This window comes from Cydia strobilella, chromosome Z, assembly GCF_947568885.1.
Source record: "Cydia strobilella chromosome Z, ilCydStro3.1, whole genome shotgun sequence".
Classification (NCBI taxonomy): Eukaryota; Metazoa; Arthropoda; class Insecta; order Lepidoptera; family Tortricidae; genus Cydia; species Cydia strobilella.
Window position 1 is genome coordinate 28,516,090 of NC_086068.1, and position 19,800 is coordinate 28,535,889.

A 19,800-nucleotide genomic window follows, 5' to 3' on the forward strand; every position below is an offset into this window, starting at 1 on the left:
ACCCTAAAAAAACAATAAATTTTGGGGGTTCCCATACTTAGAACTGAAACTCGAAAAAAAAAAATTTTCATTAAACCCATACGTGTGGGGTGGGGTATCTATGGATAGGTCTTCAAAAATAATATTAAGGTTTCTAATATCATTCTTTAGGGTTCCATACCTCAAAAGGAAAAAACGGAACCCTTATAGGATCACTCGTGCGTCTGTCTGTCTGTCTGTCTGTCCGTCTGTTACAGCCTATTTTCTCCGAAAGTACTGGACCAATTACGTTGAAATTTGGTACACATATGTAAGTTTGTGAGTCAAAGGCGGACATGTAACGCAAACAAATAAATTTTAATCATGGGGGCCACTTTTGTGGGTAAATGAGTAAAGCTTAAAAAAAAAAATTCAAACTCGTATCATCATATCGTGTTACATATCAAATGAAAGAGCTCACTTCAAGAATCACAAATATTTTTTTTTATAATAGTAAAATAATTAGTTTTGAAATTATTTAAGAAAATTAGCAAAAAATTACCATTCCCCCCCCGCCCTTATCTCCGAAACTACTGAGTCTAAAATTTTGAAAAGAATACACAAAATAGTTCTTTACCGATAGATGACAGGCAAACCTATTAGAAATTTGCAATCAAGCGTGAGTCGGACTTAATTACTTATTCTTTGACCCAACCCCCTACGGTTTCTTTTATAATGTTTTCTCCGAAACTACTACACCAGCTAAGTTTAAATTTGGTACACGTATGTAAGTTTGTGACCCAAAGACGAGCATGTAACGCAAATAAATGAATTTTGTCGCGTTCTGGAGGTATGGGAAATTGTAAATGAGTAGGCAAAAGAACGTTCAATATATTTATTTCCACAAAAACGGGTAAATGTCGTGGTTCGCGCTAATACTTGACAAGATCGGATTCCGCTAGTCGTTTGCAGCCGAAGTACTCCCCTGACGGTGCCAAAGTGGTAGGCGCAGGTTTTTCGGGTCGGCGCTGGCAACTTGGAACTGTGTGGCGCTGAGTCGGGGAAAGGGCCAGAAGCACAAGTAGCAGAACAGCAAGCGGGCGGCAAGCAGGAAGCCAATAAAAGTCACTCTGGACTTTGGACCCTGGAACGTGCCATCAGACAATGCGTTAGAAATGGTCTATAAGCCTTTGTGAACACCAACGGCAAGAAGGAAAGCACTATAGTAGTTGTGTTGCCGTGGAAGTTCACAATTCAGATACGGAGATTACAAAAAGGCGAAGTAAATTAACGAAATAAGGAATTTAAATGCAACTATTATTTTTAATACAAAATGGAGGGTCGGTTGACAAAAGGTCATGACACTCATGACGACTATGAATAAAACTAAAGTGAGGAAGAGATTTATCTTTAGTTAAATGACAATTACTATAAAATGGTTTGTAAGTAAAAATTCCAAAGCAATAAATTAACACTACAACATTCCCAATTCGGGGTACACTTAAAAACATAATTAAACACCACAGTGATTTTATAATCGTTGAGGGACGCGTAGGGACGAAGTTAAAATTCGATTACGGAATACGGATTCGTTATTTCGAACCGTAGCAGAGATCGATAATGAGTTACGTGCGTTCCTCTCAACTTCAATGATAGAATGAACGAGCGAGGAGCGAGCGGCTGCGCGCGATGACACAGCGCACCGATAAGTGCATTCATTCATGGACTCGCGAATGTGAACATTAGAAGAGGCCTTATTCCTACAAACGAGCGTATTTTACAAAATGCTTCCTTTTTCATTCAACATTACGACGTAACTATTAGTATTTATTTAAAAACTGTTAACGTTCCTAAACTAATCATTTCCTAAACTAGCGGCTGAAATAGTTAAAGTTTTCATTTTCTCTTTTTAAACCTAAAATAAATGAGTTTTCCTGGGAGTATTTTTCAAAACTTGCAGTGAGAAGTGGCGTTTGCCAATTTTGCAGTAAACAAGAATCATTAGGTACATGAATGATTACAATTCAATTTACCATATCTTGTACGAGGGGCTGAAATGATTGAAAATCAAAGATTCATTTAAAAAAATGATAAAATACCTTCCGAGTTTTCCTAATTTTTTCGGTGAAAACAGGGTCGCATTATATTTTTTTATCGCAAATTGTACTTATATTTTGCCCTCAAAATAATATTATAGCAAACTAACTTTATGTGAACCCATAAAAAAAAATCATAACTATAGGACCTATTTTCCCTTAAAATTAAATATTTTTAAAAACGTATAAATCACGCTGCACCGACGCTGCGCGCTCAGTCTCCGCCGAGCGCGCTTAGGGGACGGACCTGTGCTCGATCGTCAGGCGTTTGTTTTGTTCGTAACCAGCGAGCTAGTTCCGAGAAGAGGTGTATACTGCGATTAGAAAATCTTGATCCTTAGGTGATCAATGTGATCATAGGTACATTTTATAGCACAAATATTAAATTTTTTCGCCTAGGTGGTCGGGTCTGTTCAGGGTGCCTAGCCAAGATGCCAACCGTTTAGGTACCTATAGTTTACATTAAAACCACATCTGTAGCTGGCCTCTGAATGGGTAGTAGAAACGGGTTCCGTATATTTTTCCCTTTCCAGATGACCAAGGTGCCTAGCCAAGATGCCAACCGTTTAGGTACCTAGAATATAATTTACATTAAAACCAAATTTGTAGCTGGCCTCTAAAATGGGTCATAGAAACGCGTTCCTTATGTCTTTCGCTTTCCAGATGACCAGGGTGCCTAGCCAAAAAGCCAACCGTTTAGGTACCTATAGGCTACATTAAAACCAAATCTGTAGCTGGCCTCTGAATGGGTAGTAGAAACGCGTTCCGTATGTCTTTCCCTTTCCAGATGGCCAGGGTGTCCAGCCAAGATGCCAACCGTTTACGCTCCGTAGCGAACGAAACGCAACTGTCTCTGTCGCATTAATATGTAGGAGTGATAGAGAGAGATTACCCTATCATTCGCTTCGGAACGAACGACTGGCATCTTGGCTAGGCACCCAGGTTTAGGTACCTATAGTTTACATTAAAACCAAATCTATAGCTGGCCACTGTAATGGGTAATAGAAACGCGTTCCGTATGTGTTTCGCTTTGCAGATGACTAGGGTGCCTAGCCAAGATGCCAACTGTTTACGCTTCGTAGCGAACGAAACGCAACCGTCTCTGTCATACTAATATGGAAGAGTGATAGAGAGAGATTACCCTATCGTTCGCTGCGGAACGAACGACTGGCATCTTGGCTAGGCACCCAGGTTTAGGTACCTATAGTTTACATTAAAACCAAATCTATAGCTGGCCACTGTAATGGGTAATAGAAACGCGTTCCGTATGTGATTCGCTTTGCAGATGACCAGGGTGCCTAGCCAAGATGCCAACCTTTTACGCTCCGTAGCGAACGAAACGCAACCGTCTCTGTCGCACTAATATGGAAGAGTGATAGAGAGAGATTACCCTATCGTTCGCTGCGGAACGAACGACTGGCATCTTGGCTAGGCACCCAGGTTTTGGTACCTATTTTAGTTTACATTAAAACCAAATCTATAGCTGGCCACTGTAATGGGTAATAGAAACGCGTTCCGTATGTGTTTCGTTTTGCAGATGACCAGGGTGCCTACTTGCCTAGCCAAGATGCCAACCGTTTACGCTCCGTAGCGAACGAATCGCAACCGTCTCTGTCGCACTAATATGGAAGAGTGATAGAGAGAGATTACCCTATCGTTCGCTACGGAACGAACGACTGGCATCTTGGCTAGGTACTCTGATCATCTGGAAAGCAAAACACATACGGAACGCGTTTCTATTACCCATATCAGTGGCCAGCTACAGATTTGGTTTTAAGTGGTTTTAACGTAAACTGTAGGTACTAAACCCGAGTGCCTAGCCAAGATTCCAGTCGTTCGTTCCGAAGCGAACAATAGCGTTATCTCTCTCTATCACTCTTCAATATTAGTGCGACAGAGACAGTTACGTTTCGTTTGCTACGGAGCGTTAACGGTTGGCATCTTGGCTAGGCACCCTGGTCATTTAGAAAGCGAAAGACATACGGATCGCGTTTCTATTACCCATTTCAGAGGCCAGCTGCAGAATTGGTTTTAATGTAAACTATAAGTACCTAAACGGTTGGCATCTTGGCTAGGCACCCTGGTCGTCTCTGGGTACAAGTACATAATAAACTGAAATTACTACTACCATGCATATAAAATAAAATAAAAGAGTGGCTATAACAATAAAAATAATGTTACTTGCTATTGAAATCGACAACGATCAAGATTATTCTTCTCTGCGTTCAAAACGCGTTATAGTTGCCGGCGCTCGCGTACCGCGCGTCATCACCATCTAATGAGTGTTATTTCGTGAAATCGATGAACGCTCCAGGGAATAAGGGCTCTTAAGGTCTATTTTTATGAAACATGTAACGTATTACGTTACAATTTTAAACATGGAGGCCGCTTTGGGGGGGTAATAGGAAAATTAAAAAAATAAAGTGTTTCAAGTTATATCGCTTTACATATCAAATGAAAGAGTCACTGTGAGAATTTCAAATATATATTTTTTATAATTTTACAATAATTAGTTTTGAAATTATTTAAGAAAATAGGCAAATAATTACTATTCCCCCCCTTTATCTCAGAAACTACTGGGTCTAAAATTTAAAAAAAAATACACAAAATAGTTCTTTACACTATAGGTGACAGGAAAACATATTAGAAATGTGCAGTCAAGCGTGAGTCGGACTTAATTAGTTAATCTTTGACCCGACCCCCTACTACTTGACCAATTAAGTTTAAATTTGGTACACGTATGTAAGTTTGTGACCCAAAGACGGGCATGTAACGCAAATAAATGAATTTTAAACATGGAGGCCACGTAAATCAGAAAATTAAAAAATAAAGTTTTTCAAACTATATCGTGTTAAATAAAAGAGCTCACTGTGACAATTACTAATTTATATTTTTAGTAACTTTAAAAATATTAGTTTTGAAATGGTTTAAGAAAATAGCCAAAAAATGACCACCCAACTAACAATTCGAGGTAGAATAAAGGTTTTTGCGACCAAATTTTGTGGTCGTATAAACGTCGTATATACGTTTATACGACGCGATTTGGGTGCATCTTATTCGACTTAAAGACGTAAAAACGTTGAGTAATGGTGTTTAATACCCATTTAGTTGCATAGTTGTCGTATATGCGTCGCCGATTCGAAAGTTAGTCGTATAATAGTAACTACTACGACGCCTATTCGACTTAAGGAGGAGTAGTGGTGCGAAATACGACATTTATACAACTTTAAGTTGAGTTATCGACGCTTAAATGTCGTATAAATAGCTTATTTCTTCATCGTTCCGCGTCGGGGTGTGTGCATGGTCAGGATATAATATATTATCAATAGGACAGCAATATTAACAGCAAAGTGGTGTGAAATTGAAAGAAAGGTAGCGATTTTTTTAAGTTGGTGGTTTTATAAAATAGAGTCTAAAGTGTATTTTATATCTGTAAACTACTGCGCAGTCAAGTTTACTGATAATTGCTATATAAGTTTATAACTTATTTTTGATGCGCTTTTAAAATTCTTACTTATTTAATTATTTTGATTAACAAATGATTAAGCAGGTGCCTTATGGGACGGTTAATCAACTTAAGGTTCTATAATCTATACGTTTGAATTGGAACGGGCGCCATAACGATACTTATAGGGTTCACTAGAAAAATAATAAAACGCCTGACCTACCCAAACCATAACCTAATTACGTACATAATTAAATATTAATAAATTAAATATTAATAATAATAAAACTGGCGGTCTCGTGGGAAGGATTGGGCACTGTCGTCGGTAATAAACGGTTAACTAACCTGCGTTTTGCCGACGACATCGTCCTTTTCTCCCACACGGCATCTCAACTACAACACATGCTACAAGATCTCAGCACAGCGAGCCTTGAGGTTGGACTCACAATGAACAGAGCGAAAACTCAGTTGATGACCAATGGAGCAAAACACAGGGTCACGGTAGATGGGCAGGATATACATTTACTTGGGCCAGATAGCCTCCTTCGAAAACAGGCAAACCATAGAGGTCAATAGACGTATTGACAACGCCTGGAAGAGCTTCTGGTCCATGAAGGCGCTATTGAAGGGCGACCTTCCCCTGTGTCTCAAGCGCAAACTCATCGACATGTGTATCCTGCCTATCCTAACCTACAGTGCTCAAACATGGTCATTAACTGAGGCGTTAAAGTCCAAACTCAAGGTTTGCCAGCGAGCGATGGAGCGCAGTATACTAGGTGTTCGCAGAACTGATAGAATCAGAAACACGGAACTGCGCTCCAGAATTCGAGTTGTAGATGTAGGTGTCCAGACCGCTAAGCTTAAGTGGGACTGGGCTGGGCATGTCTGCCGCATGCACCCTGAAAGGTGGGCCAAAATGGTTACCGAGTGGGACCCACGGTACACCATAGATGGTGCTGGCCGGGGTGCAGGCAGGCCGAAAAGGAGATGGCGGGACGACTTGGACGCATTTTATCCGGATTGGCGGGACACTACAAACGACAGGGTCGAGTAGAGGAAACGAGGGGAGGCCTTTGCCCAGCAGTGGGGCACTAAATTAGGCTAGTAAAATAATAATAATAATAAAACAAATTTAGTTAAATTTATGAGTGATTGTTTTTGTTAATTCTCTGTTTTGTTTTAAGGTGAGCTGCAAAATGATTAATGAATATATGATTTGACAAAACAGATTTCATCGAAATGATCCAAGCATATTTAAAACGGCCATGGTCCTTTACCCACTTTATTCTTTGTGCTCATTGTTATGTAATTCGCCCGTAATTCGTAGAAATAGGCCATTGCATTTTATTATATGAAAATGAAAAATTAATGAAAAATGAAAATATTTTATTCCATTAATAAAAAGTTACATTACAAGGTAGTAGGTTGGGACTTCCTTTTAAGTATATTATACCTGTATCAGGAAGCCCCGCTCCTCCGTAGCAACAAGTAGTTTTTAGTTTAACAAAAGCAGAAAGAAAACTTAAGCTAATACAATTTTATCTACATTAAATGTGTATGTGTGTGTGTGTGTGTGTGTGTGTGTGTGTGTGTGTGTGTGTGTGTGTGTGTGTAGGTGTATGAGATCGTGTGAGTGCAGGTGGTGAGGTGATGTACTAATCGGCACTTCTTATATCTGGTACTGTAAAGCATAGAACTATGTATCGTACTTTTCTTACACAATAGGTATTTTCTTATACAATAGGTACTGTAAAGTAAAATGTCATATTTTCTTACTTATTATATTAAAACTGATAAGTAGGTACTTTAGAGTTTAAGTTAATATCAACTTAATTTAATATATCAGAGCCTCTGTCTCCTCGTAGTTAAGTATTTTAAGCCACTCGGTTAATATTTTTTTACATTTATATAGTTGTAAATTGTATATATTTAGTATTTTGTTTATTTTATTGTACACATATGCAGATTGCGCTCCAAATTGTCTCTTAGCAAATACAGATTTTGTAGTTGATATGGGGGCAACATTATGTTTTCTTCTACGATTTAGCAGCTGTGGGTTAAATGGTAATGTTTTATGTAGTCTCGTTGTTAGACTCAGTACATACAGCTTCCTCATTGTTAGTAAGTCACTTAGGTGGTAGAGGTCTTTCGTTGGGAATCTGTATGGCTTAGAGTACATAACCTTTAGTAAACAACGTTGCCCCCTTTCAACTTCCAGAAACTTGGTTTTTGCTGAGCTACCCCAAACTGATATGCAGTAAGACATTACTGATTGAGCTAAAGTTATATATAACTGATTTAATAGATTTTTTGTTGTAATGTGTCTTAACTTTTTGAATAGCCATATCAGTTTTCGTATTCTCATATTTACATATTCAGTATGAGTATACCACGACATGCGCTGGTCCAGCATTACACCTAGATATTTCGTGGAGTTTACTTTATCAATTCCCATACAGTTACATGAAGGTAGATTAGAATTATTACAAGTATGAACTTTTAAGTTAAGATTATTATTAGGTTGTGAGCTGATATATTTAGTAAAACATATGTAATTTGTTTTATTAACATTAAGAGTTATAAGGCTCGTTTTTAGCCAAGAATAGCCAAGCCAATAAATGACAAGAATGTGAAGAATTTATTATATTGTGATTTATTTTGGTGCTCAAACTGTCAATCGTTCGCAATATATAATCATTAACATTATCCAGAAGATGAATGTGAACATTGTAATTAGCGCTGAGCTGACCTATATTTAATTAAGTTTTATTAATTGATTGTGACTATAAAAATTAGGTAATTTAAAATAAAAATTGAATGTCAATTAGTTATTATATTTTTAAAATAACTCCGATACTTAAATCTAGTAGGCAAACTTATTTAATAATTAAAACAAACGTAAGAGTACCAACGCCACTTCTGCGTATAATGTGTAAGCCGTCGGACGGTCACTTCACTGGAGCTATTAAAGTATTCAATTCACCCACCTGCCGCGCCACTGGCAGGATTGATGACATTTGAGACACACTACCATCTAAAATTGACACGGAACCCTCTTTTTTATTACTTCCTCCAGCTTGAGTTCTTACAACTGTAATATAGTGTATATGTGTTTGTATTCGAAGCGCAAGTTGTTTATTTTAGACTTTTCTCCGGAAACCACCACTCCTCTTTATGTTTTCCATTTATTTGAATCCATCACAACAAGACATAGACTCTTCTCTATAATTTCAATGGACGTATCAAAAGTTGTATAAAAGTTTATTTAACCACATCTATTCGACTATTGGTTAAATAGCGGTAGTATAAGAGCACTGTTTCTACTTAAATACGGATAACGGTCACCCCAGTAACAGTTAGTCGACAGTCAGTTTACCGACTATTTAGTTGCATAAAATGGTAGAATAAATGTTTATTCGACCTTGCTATAGGACATTAAGTTTACCGAGTATTTAGTTGCGTAAAATGGTAGAATAAACCTTTATACGACCTTGATATACGACAATAAGGTCACCGACTATTTAGTTGCATAAAATGGTAGAATAAACCTTTATACGACCTTGCTATACGACAATAAGTTCACCGACTATTTAGTTGCATAAAATGGTAGAATAAACCTTTATACGGCCTTGCTATACGACAATAAGTTTACCGACTATTTAGTCGTATAAAATGGTAGAATAAACGTTTATGCGACCTTGCTATACGACAATAAGTTTACCGACTATTTAGTCGCATAAAATGGTAGAATAAACGTTTATTCGACCTTCCAATACGTTAATAAGTTTATACGACTATTTAGTTGCATAAAATGGTAGAATAAACGTTTCTTCGATCTTGCTATACGACAATAAGTTTATCCGACTATTTAGTTGAATAATGCACCATTACTCGACGTACAGTCAAAATGACGACTGTTATACTACCTTTATAATACTTCGAGTCGTATAGCTACTTGATTATACGACTAAATTGTTTGTTGGGCATTCCCCCTTTATCTCCAAAACTACTAAATTTAAAAAAAAATATATACAAAATAGATCTTTAAAAAAAAATTAAAACTTTGTACTGCCGACTTTATGACGTCACAGCAACTACCCCCACCACTTTCGCGCTTGTCATCTCATATATTTGTATTCAGGACATCACACTGAATGCACTGATACTAAATATACCCATGTCCGAAATGACATAAGCGAAAATCGATTACTAGAAGACTTCTAGACAAAAAACCGACGCTCTAATTGACTGAACTAGCATGACAAATACAAACGTTTCCGAGAAAATACGATGGAAAACAATTATGCACTACATCTGTACTATAATTTCGATGTGTGTTATATAGTAATTAGATTAAAATATATATTATGTTGCAGTGACGAAGTTTTGTTTTGTGTGTACAGTGCGCCTAACGCGAGCTCGGCACCGCCGTATGAGCTGACGGCGAGCGCGGGCAGCTGCGCCCACGCGGGCGGCGCGCTGCTCCCGGCTCAGCCGCACCAGCCGCACCAGCCCTCGCAGCCGCGTCATGACCCGCGCAAGAGAAAGGACAAGCACTTGTAAGTTTACGTTGTAGTTTATGCCTTCAGGCGACCTTAAAACACGCGTATTGTAAATAGGAACGTGTCGCTGGAACGAGCGTCCAGCAGCGCATTCTGCGGTGCGTGCAACGTGGCGTCGGGCTTCCAAGGGACTTAAGGGTTGTACCGAAAAAAAAAAACTGATGCAAATTTATAAGGATTTTTGGAATTTAGGATTACTAGAATATGAAGCTACTTTTAATTTTAATATTTATCAGTTTTTATTATTACTCATACTCATACTCATACTCATTTAATCATTGCTTTGTGTGTACAAAAAGATCTTAAGATTATTATTATGTTTCAACACAACCCTGTAAGGGCACTGCAATAAAATTACAAACTAATCAACTACTTAAATAATTAAATACTTATGTTTACATGTAATGGCCTGCCGTATACATATAAGGGTGGCAGAGGACGACACGAGTAAATATTAAGCATTATCGCAGGAGTCCAGATATTCATTTACAGAGTAGAATGCTTTGTCTACGAGGAATGCCTTTAAATTCTTCAGAAACTTATTATCATTTAGCTCATTTTTGGGTGTTGGTTAGGTAGCTTATTAAAAATTCTAATTGACATCGGGTAGGGACCATTTTTATGAATAACTAATTTTGAGGAGGTTTGTGTCAAATTATTTTTGAAGCGAGATTCGAATCGTCGGGGCATATCTCCAAGTTTCGAATATAAATCAGGGTGCGCTTTTACAAATTTACACAATTCAAAAATATATATGCAGGGTACCGTGAGAATTCCAAGATTTCTAAAGTGTGGCTTACTACTATCGGGTAGTGTAATATTTGCTAAGATACGGATGCATTTCTTTTGTAAAATTAGTAAATCTGCGTTTGTACTGTTTCCCCATAAAATTATGGTATAGCGAAGCCATGCCTGGGCAAAAGCATAGTAAGCTGTTAGGGCTGTTTGTAAGTCTGTGGTCTTTTTTAATTGTCCCAAGGCGTAAATAAATTGGCTAAGTTTGTTTTTTTTTTTTTCTATGTGGTCTTTCCAATTCAAGTGAGAGTCGATCGTTATGCCGAGAAGTGGGAAGGAGGGCACGCATTCTATTTTGTTATTTTGGAATTAAAAATTTATGTCTAGCTCTTGTTTTTGGTGAGGCCTGAATTGCATGTTTTGTTTTTGAAAAATTAATTTCTAGATTGTGGTCATTTGTCCAGTTTACGATGCTTGTTACAACTTCCGATAGTTTGTCATTGAGATTTGTATTACAAGTGCATGATAGTAGCAATGAGAAATCATCCGCAAACATTAATTTCCCTTGATTGGTTATTTGTGTGTTCGATATCGACGTATTGCTTTCGGTTGCTTAAATATAATTTGAACTACTTATGAGTAATTCCTCGCACTCCAATTCCGTATAATTTATCGAGTAATATACTGAATTTTACTTTTTCGTAGGCTTTCTTCATATCAAACAACACACCTATCGCGTATTCTTTTTTGTCTAATATATTCAAAATGTCGTTAACATATTTGAAAGCCGCTAAAGTTGTTGACCGCTTCTTCCGGAAACCATTTTGTGCGTTGTCAAGAATATTGTATTTCTCGCAATAGGAGTAGAGCCGTTTGCACATGGCTTTCTCAAATACTTTAGAAATTGCGGTTTATTTGTATCTCCTCGGATTTCACGGGCCTATAAATCCCGGTCTTTTGATAGGCTTGCGTGGGGATAAGGATCCAACACGTAGAGGCCCCTTGGAGAGCTTTAATGTCATGTAGAATGCCTGCTGGAACCCGTTCACAGGTGCAACAATAGACACCCATGAACCGGTCGCAGCAGGCATTGGGACTATTATAGGAAAAGTGAACAGTATACCGGTCTATGGATTGAAGTTTGGATGGACAATGAGACTGGGCTATTGTAAAGAAGTCCGGACACCTGCCATAACAATGCTAACACTCGTTATCGAGGCAGGTGGTGACCTGCCGCTGACTAGATGGGCCCTTGAAACTGCCGTCGTGAAGACGACCAGGAGCAACACCGGTGTGACCGGCTCAGGGGTGTCGAGAGGTGTGCGCCGCTTTCTACCCAGTGACTGATGTTAACAGCCACTGTGCCATCAGTTTTTGTTATTATTAAATTTTCTGCAGGAGTGATAAGAAGCTTTTTCCTAGCGCATTCAGTGGCTGCTTTTTACGGAGCTGTTTTTCATATTTGGCTGCACCATCCCAACACCTGCTGGAGTTGTTAAAGTTTTCTGGCTGTTTTATCCTTTTCTTTTAATACACTCTTGATTTGAGCCCATGAATAGTCGAGAGAACGGCACTGCAGGATGTATGGTGGTCTTACTTTGCTCATCGTCTATTACAAAATGCGACTTTCTGTACGAAGGAAATTGTATGATTTTCGACTTGGCCCAGAAATTAATAACGCATCGGTTACTTTAGCTATCCTAACTTTTGTACCAATCTATATACTATGTTTCTTTATAGTTCGTTTCACTTAAGCCGCATATGTACCCCAATTTTTCACGATAAATATGACGGGCATGCGGGGGCAGGCGCAAATTCTATTACCTAACAATCTTTCTGATGGTCCTAGGGTCACTTATTCCTAGAGGTCTGCGTACAACGTACAAAATTATTTATTTATATTATGAAATGCACGAAACTTCAAGGTAATTTTAAGTGTATCGAAAGCAAGCATGAACGATGTTGAAAATTTACTTGCCATTTGGAAAATATTAAATTTCAGTGATCTCTTCTATTCACCGGTGTAACGTCGCATGGCGTAAAACCAGAATTATCTATATTGGAATATATAATTTGATAATAGGACTTTTAACTGCGGTTAGAAAGCTGTCGCCATTTTGCTTGGAAATAAAATTACAGCCGTTTGTAAATTACAGTTTTTTTTTTCGGCACAGGCCTTAAGACGAAAGTGGAGGACCCGCGCGAAGTCGCCTTTTCATACAAACGTAGTCCTCATTTTACTCTCTCGATATTACCATTTTTGAAAATGTTTTAATGCGATTTGTTGTACATAAGAGTTTTGAATGATTCACAGTTTCACTAGACTTATATTGACCGGGATATAGACGGGGGAAATATCGGGAGCTCATAAACAATACAAAACGTAATCACGGTCTATATTGTTACCCACAGCTATGCCCCTACGTTTCGTCGAATTTTTAATTTATAAGTTAGAAGCATTTAAAAATTTGTATAAAATCTGTTTTTCGCTCCTATTTTTGGTCAAACGTAGGGGCATAGCTATGGTTAATACATCAAAATGTCAATATCCAAAGAGGACAATGGTCCTCTTTCCTCTTAAGAGTCTTAAGCAGTGTGCACTGAGTCCACCCGCTTACGTTTGCATTTGTTTTACTTGGACGGCGCGCTGCAAGTGCCAGTGCCAGTGTACGCCCCGGTGCGGTGGGTCGCCCCGCTAGAACGGCCACCCAGTTTGCAGCTTGCACACTAACCCGAGGGCCGCGAAACGTATGCACGCTCGATGCTAACTTCGACCGCCATACATTTGTAATTTATTCCATACATTTGTAATAATTCGTGTGTAAGAAAATTTTGGCATAGTTGTAGGGAATGGTGTATTTTTAAACAACATACTAAAAGTACCGGAGGGTGGGGGTGAAGCTAACGGATAGGGGCCGGTATAGGCGCCTTTTTATATAGTTTTTCGTTTTTTAATGGTTTACTTTACTTTTAATAGGTTACTATACTTTTGAAATACTTATTTTTAATAGTTAATACTTTTTAAAAAGTTTTTCGTAAATAACTCCTAAACGGTGGCCCGTAGCATAATAGTACATTTCGATGCTAATGCGGAAAGTATGTCATTACTTCACGAGTACCGAGATATCGGAACGAGTGAAGAATGACATTTCCGCACGTGTATCGAACGACGGTTTTTAATACAGTTGCGAAAAAATAAGAAAAGCAACAAAAGCAAGCAAGGAATGGAATTCGAAACTTTTATATTATTCATTCTGTGACATCATTGACATTGACATTATGAAGAGGTGTTTTTCTAGCTTTTATTCGACTAGAATAGATTTTGTTATTATTATTGAACCCACTTCAATGAAAGTTTTTTTTTCAAATGCATGTTCTATAAGACAGAAACAATTGTAAATATTAAAACATTGTACTATTATTACCTAAATATCATTACATACGATTATTTGTGTATCGTATATTTATAAAAACAATATCGAATGTTGCCTTTGGAAACTTAAAACATTCTTACAGTAAGAAAATACGGCTCTTCTTTGACAGGCGTTCCGTTCCATTCAGACAACTTATTAAGAACGGTTTTTCAACATTAAAAAATAAACGTGTTATAATACTTATAATGATGAAGACGTAAGTAATAAAATATGAAATATGCGTATTCTTACATTAACAGCAGGTTTTTATGTTAATTACGACGTTTAAAAGAAACTAATATTAACACTCATAAATAAGTAGTCATGAATTGGAACAAGTTAAAATTTAAAAAAATTGGAAAAGTAAAAAGCACTAGTTCGCGAAAACCAACTTTCCACACGCTAAACAGCCACGAAAAGTTTTTGAGCAAATGTATTAAAAAATGTTATTTTACATACAAAATCTACATAAAATTGTCTACAAAAAAGATTATGTACACTTTTTGCTAGGACCAATATTTAAAAAGATTTTAAAGCGGGAAAGTTACTTATAAATTATATTAAATCCTTAGGTCGTTGTTTTTAATTTTTCGTAAATGACTTAATCGGTAGCCCATAGCGAAAAATAGTCTGGTACGTAAATAATCTGTATAACATTTCCTACAAAATAGATGTACAGGGTGTCCCAAAAACATCACGTGAAACTGGCACTGGAGGTAGGAGGTGCACGTTGCACGGTTAACGAATACAAAGTTAAATCGGTTATAACTCGAAAACCGTGCAACTTTTACTGAGGTCATGTTACCCCTAACCTTCGCGCTTTAAAATCTTTTATCTACATCTATACCATAACCATAAATAAAATATATTCAGAACCGATAAGCTAACGGCCTATATTAACAAACCTGTATCTGTGCATTGTAATTCGTCATTTTATTTTAACTCTACGTTACCGATAACCGATACCTTATTTACATTCAAATTTAGAACATCTCTGAGGATCCTATTCCAATATCTTTGTCCAATGTGTAGTTGCGTCTCACATTTTGCTTAGTGAGAGAGTGAGACGCAATGAGACGAAACAAAGAAATGTGATTTGTCCTCTATTCTAATATCAATAAACTTACATATGTGTACCAAATTCAACTTAACTTAACTTTAAACTTAACGGTTCAGTAGTTTCGAAGAAAATAGGCTATCACAGGCGGACAGACAGACGCACGAGTGATCCAGGGTTCCGTTTTCTTCCTTTTGAGGTACGGAACCCTAAAAAGCTACCGATGCGTGTCATGCTTAGTAGGCATGCATGTCACGTTTAGTAGGTTTGTATGTATAAAATTAGTTTGTTTTGAAATAAAACTATGAAAACGGATTATATCGCGTATATTGAATTTATGACGTTTCGAACCCTTTACAGCGTTCGTGGTCAACGGGTGATTAAGGAAAAACTACAAAGTGCAAAAATACCCACATACTAAAATAATGAACCATCATAGACTATAAACTCTAAGGCTGGTTGTACATGCAAAATCAGTTCATAAGGCTAGCTTACACTACAATTATTTTTTCCAGTAAAGATATATATTAGGTACATACCTATATATACGCGATATAATCCGTTTTCATAGTTTTATTTCATGAGTAACTATCGCGGTAACCGAAGACAATATTAGTTTGTTTTGTTGAAGCTTATGATATGGATGTAGATAAAGCAGTGTATGTAATTGTACAACATGTGGTCCTTTTAAGAAACGAACGAAGTGAGTTAAACCCACACTCGTATTTTAATGCGTTTTATTATGTATCAGTCACATAAACTACTATTTAAATCTTGGTCCTAGCAGAAAGTGTACATAATCTTTTTTATAGACAATTTTATGTAAATTATGTATGTAACAGAATATTTTATGCTACGGGGCGCCTACGCCGCCGTTTACGAGCTATTTACGAAAAACTATAAAAAGGGACCTTCTAACCGGCCCCTACCCGTTAGCTTCACCCCCACCCTCCGGTACTTCTAATATGTTGTTTAATACACCATTTAGTACTATGCATTATGGAAAACGGTCGAAGAGATAGTTCAGATCCGGAAACCGCTACCAAATTTTAGTATGTTGTTGGGCATGGTACTGGGTCTCCAAAACTGCCGGGAGACAGCGGCGCCGACCATCTACTTCAGCGGAATGACGTCATCAAAATGACTCCCGCCTCGTTGCGAATATTGCATTTTGCACCCAAACTATGCATTGCACATACACGTGTGGGGTATTAAACGAAAGCCAATAAAATATTATATATTTCACTAATACACTATGTACCAAAATGTACAATAGTTTAAGAGAAAATTAAAAATAAATAAAAATGATATATTTTTTTTCGATTATTTGGGTTTTTCAACCAAACCAAAAGTCGGACGTTAAAGCAATGTACTACAAAATTAAAGATGATGTCTCAAGCCATGCACTGATATCAAAATAATCAAAATCAGACCAAAAATGTGAAAATTATGCATCAAAATGTAGGTGCTAGAACAAATGCATTAAAGTTAAAAAATTCGAAATTGGTCATTTTAAGGATAATTCGCATAAGCTTCTAGTTTGTTATTGGCAATATAAAAATGATCATAAAACTGCTGGGAGACAATCTCTATAGTGCCTGAGTGACAAATAATGGCGTCATACATGTGACCACTACCGAAATTTGCAAAATCTAAATTATAACTATACCATGAGTCATACATACACGTGTGCTATATCAAACGAAAGGTTATTAAATATATTATGATTCGTTAATACATTATTTATAAAAACAATGTATATTTTAGGAGCTACAAACAAAGAAAAACCACTTTTTTTGAGAAAAGTTCGTGTTTATATATTTTATAGCTCAACTGAAAACGTTATAACAATGTTGCTTCTAATATAAAAGAAACCAGTTATTCAACTATACGTCACAGCTTAAATTTTTAATTTCTGATAAAAACTGTGGAAGTTGTACCAAAAAAACGAAAGCGCGCCAACAATTCTACCTTAATGCGTTCATATTATGCAATGAATAGTTCTAATTATGGGGTATTAAATGAAAGAACATTACATAAAATACATGAAAACGACATTTTGGAGTGGAATCATAATTTATAAAATGAATTTGAAAAAAAAAAAAAGAAATTGACAGAAGCAACTACAAAATAGGTGTTGAAGTCCCTGAATTCTGAGCTAGGTAAAAAAACCTGTTACAGAAGTCAGAGTCCTCTCCCAGACAATAGAAATAGGCAGAATTTGCTGTCTACGTGTAATGTATTGTTTACAGGAACTACTAAACTGATTTTGATAAATGAGGCGTCAATTCATTCGCCTTTGTAGCCCAGTGGTCACATGTATGACGCCATTATTTGTCACTCAGGCACTATAGAGATTGTCTCCCAGCAGTTTTATGATCCTTTTTATATTGCTAATAACATACTAGAAGCTTATGCGAATTATCCTGAAAATGACCAATTTCGAGTTTTTTAACTTTAATGCATTTGTTCTAGCAAATACCTACATTTTGATGCATGATTTTCACATTTTTGATCTGATTTTGATTATTTTGATATCAGTGTATGGCTTGAGACATCAGCTTTAATTTTGTAGTACATTGCTTTAACGTCCGACTTTTGGTTTGGTTGAAAAACCCAAATAATCGATTTTTTTTTTCATCATTTTTATTTATTTTTAAATTTCTCTTAAACTATTGTATATTTTGGTACATAGTGTATTAGCGAAATATATAATATTTTATTGGCTTTCGTTAAATGCCCCACACGTGTATGTGCAATGCATATTTTGGGTGCAAAATGCAATATTCGCAACGAGGCGGGAGTCATTTTGATGACGTCATTCCGCTGAAGTAGATGGCCGGCGCCGCTGTCTCCCGGCAGTTTTGGAGACCCAGTACCATGCCCAGCAACATACTAAAATTTGGTAGCGGTTTCCGGATCTGAACTATATTCCCATAAGGCAGTGCACTAATTCCCTACACCTATGCCAAAATTTGTTTACACACGATTTATTTCCCCCATTTATCCTTCGTTTGGTGGCCTATTACGTTGTCTATTCATAATTGTAAATCTCTGTCCGTCCTAATAGCCACTCTAGGAAGTACTGAATTAACGATACACGATGTTACAGTGGCGCTGACCGCTTCGAAATGTCCAGCTGCGAGCCGAACCTGCCCGCCCCAGCCATACCCTCCTCGCAGAGCTCCAATCGTAAACGCAAGGGATCATCATAGTAAGTTGCTATCATCATCTGATCTGTGTCACTGTGGGCTGTGGCCGACGAACTAATATTTAAAAATCGGCCAAGTGCGAGTGCGAGGGTTGCGTTACGCAGCGTCTTACGTAACTTCGTAAATTTCGTTCAATATTTCACAGTCGCATTCAGCCACAGAATTGTAAAAAACAACAAAAGTTTACAAGGTAACAAAGTAAATACAAGGTCCTACAGATGTAGTACATAAATATTTTCCATTGTATTTTCACGGAAATGTACGAACGTGTCTTGCTATTTCAGTCAGTCTCAGTAAGTCTTAGTAAAAAAGTACTGAGGTAGGCTGAAGTAGCATCACAAAATTTATCTTAAACGTTCGTATTTAATACGAACGTTTAAGAGAAAATTCGACGGAAAACAATTATGCACTTTTATGCACTACATCTAGGTAGGCTGAAGTAGCATCACAAAATTTATCTTAAACGTTCGTATTTAATACGTTTAAGAGAAAATTCGACGGAAAACAATTATGCACTTTTATGCACTACATCTGTACTTATGTAAAAAAAAAGAAAAATCCGAATGTTACAGAGTTGTTCATAACATTCGGATTTTTCTTTAAAATGTTTGCTTAGCTATGCTTTATTTAGGTAGATGGTAGGTACTACAGAAAGGTCTTCATCCGCTACTATTAATGCAGATTGTAGTAGTAGGTACAATCTGCATCAATTGTAGCGGATGACACAACGCGTTCTAAAGTGTCTGTATAATTGTTTTACATATAGACACATACTTATCTCTTTTTCATAAACTGTTAAAGAATTGTAGATAATTTTGACGCGTAATCTGATACGTTACTTTTGATGCTGCCTGTACAAGTACCATCTACTTGACAAACATTGCCGAACTAATGTCATAATGCATCGATCGTAACACCGTACAATGTACTTACGTGTACAAGATTTTCGCATTGAATACCCCGTCATCGCAAAAAAGTGAATACAATTAAAGCAATTAGAGCTGAGCGGAGGCAGCGGCTGCGACCAGCGACGGGCGCGTTGCCGGGCGACGACGGCGGCCGAAGCCCTCGGCGCCCACCTGTGAACCCGGCCCCTCACCATCACCACTGACACATCAAAACCACCTCTCAAAACTTTTTTAAGGGGTTATGTCGTTATTGTGTGTACTGGTTTAAATGCCGCCTAAAACTCGAGCAACACAAAATGGTCATTTATACTTATACGGATTCAGTTAAATTAACTCATTGGATCGACTTTTGTGACATGCTATGTGCGTGTTTTTGTTTCTATTAATTTTATGATTTTACTTTGCGAATACATT

At 37.2% G+C, this 19,800-nt stretch overlaps 1 protein-coding gene across 4 annotated transcripts in view; it reads left to right on the forward strand.

The window, feature by feature from the left end:
- The window catches only part of LOC134754235 (protein cycle), a 191,743-nt gene that overhangs the window by 145,679 nt on the left and 26,264 nt on the right, over nt 1–19,800 (forward strand). For all 4 annotated transcript variants that reach the window (XM_063690416.1, XM_063690418.1, XM_063690415.1 and 1 more), the window contains 2 exons: nt 9,903–10,058; nt 18,379–18,480. In XM_063690416.1, coding sequence (XP_063546486.1) covers nt 9,903–10,058; nt 18,379–18,480 — 258 coding nt within the window. The remainder of the gene's footprint in view (nt 1–9,902; nt 10,059–18,378; nt 18,481–19,800) is intronic.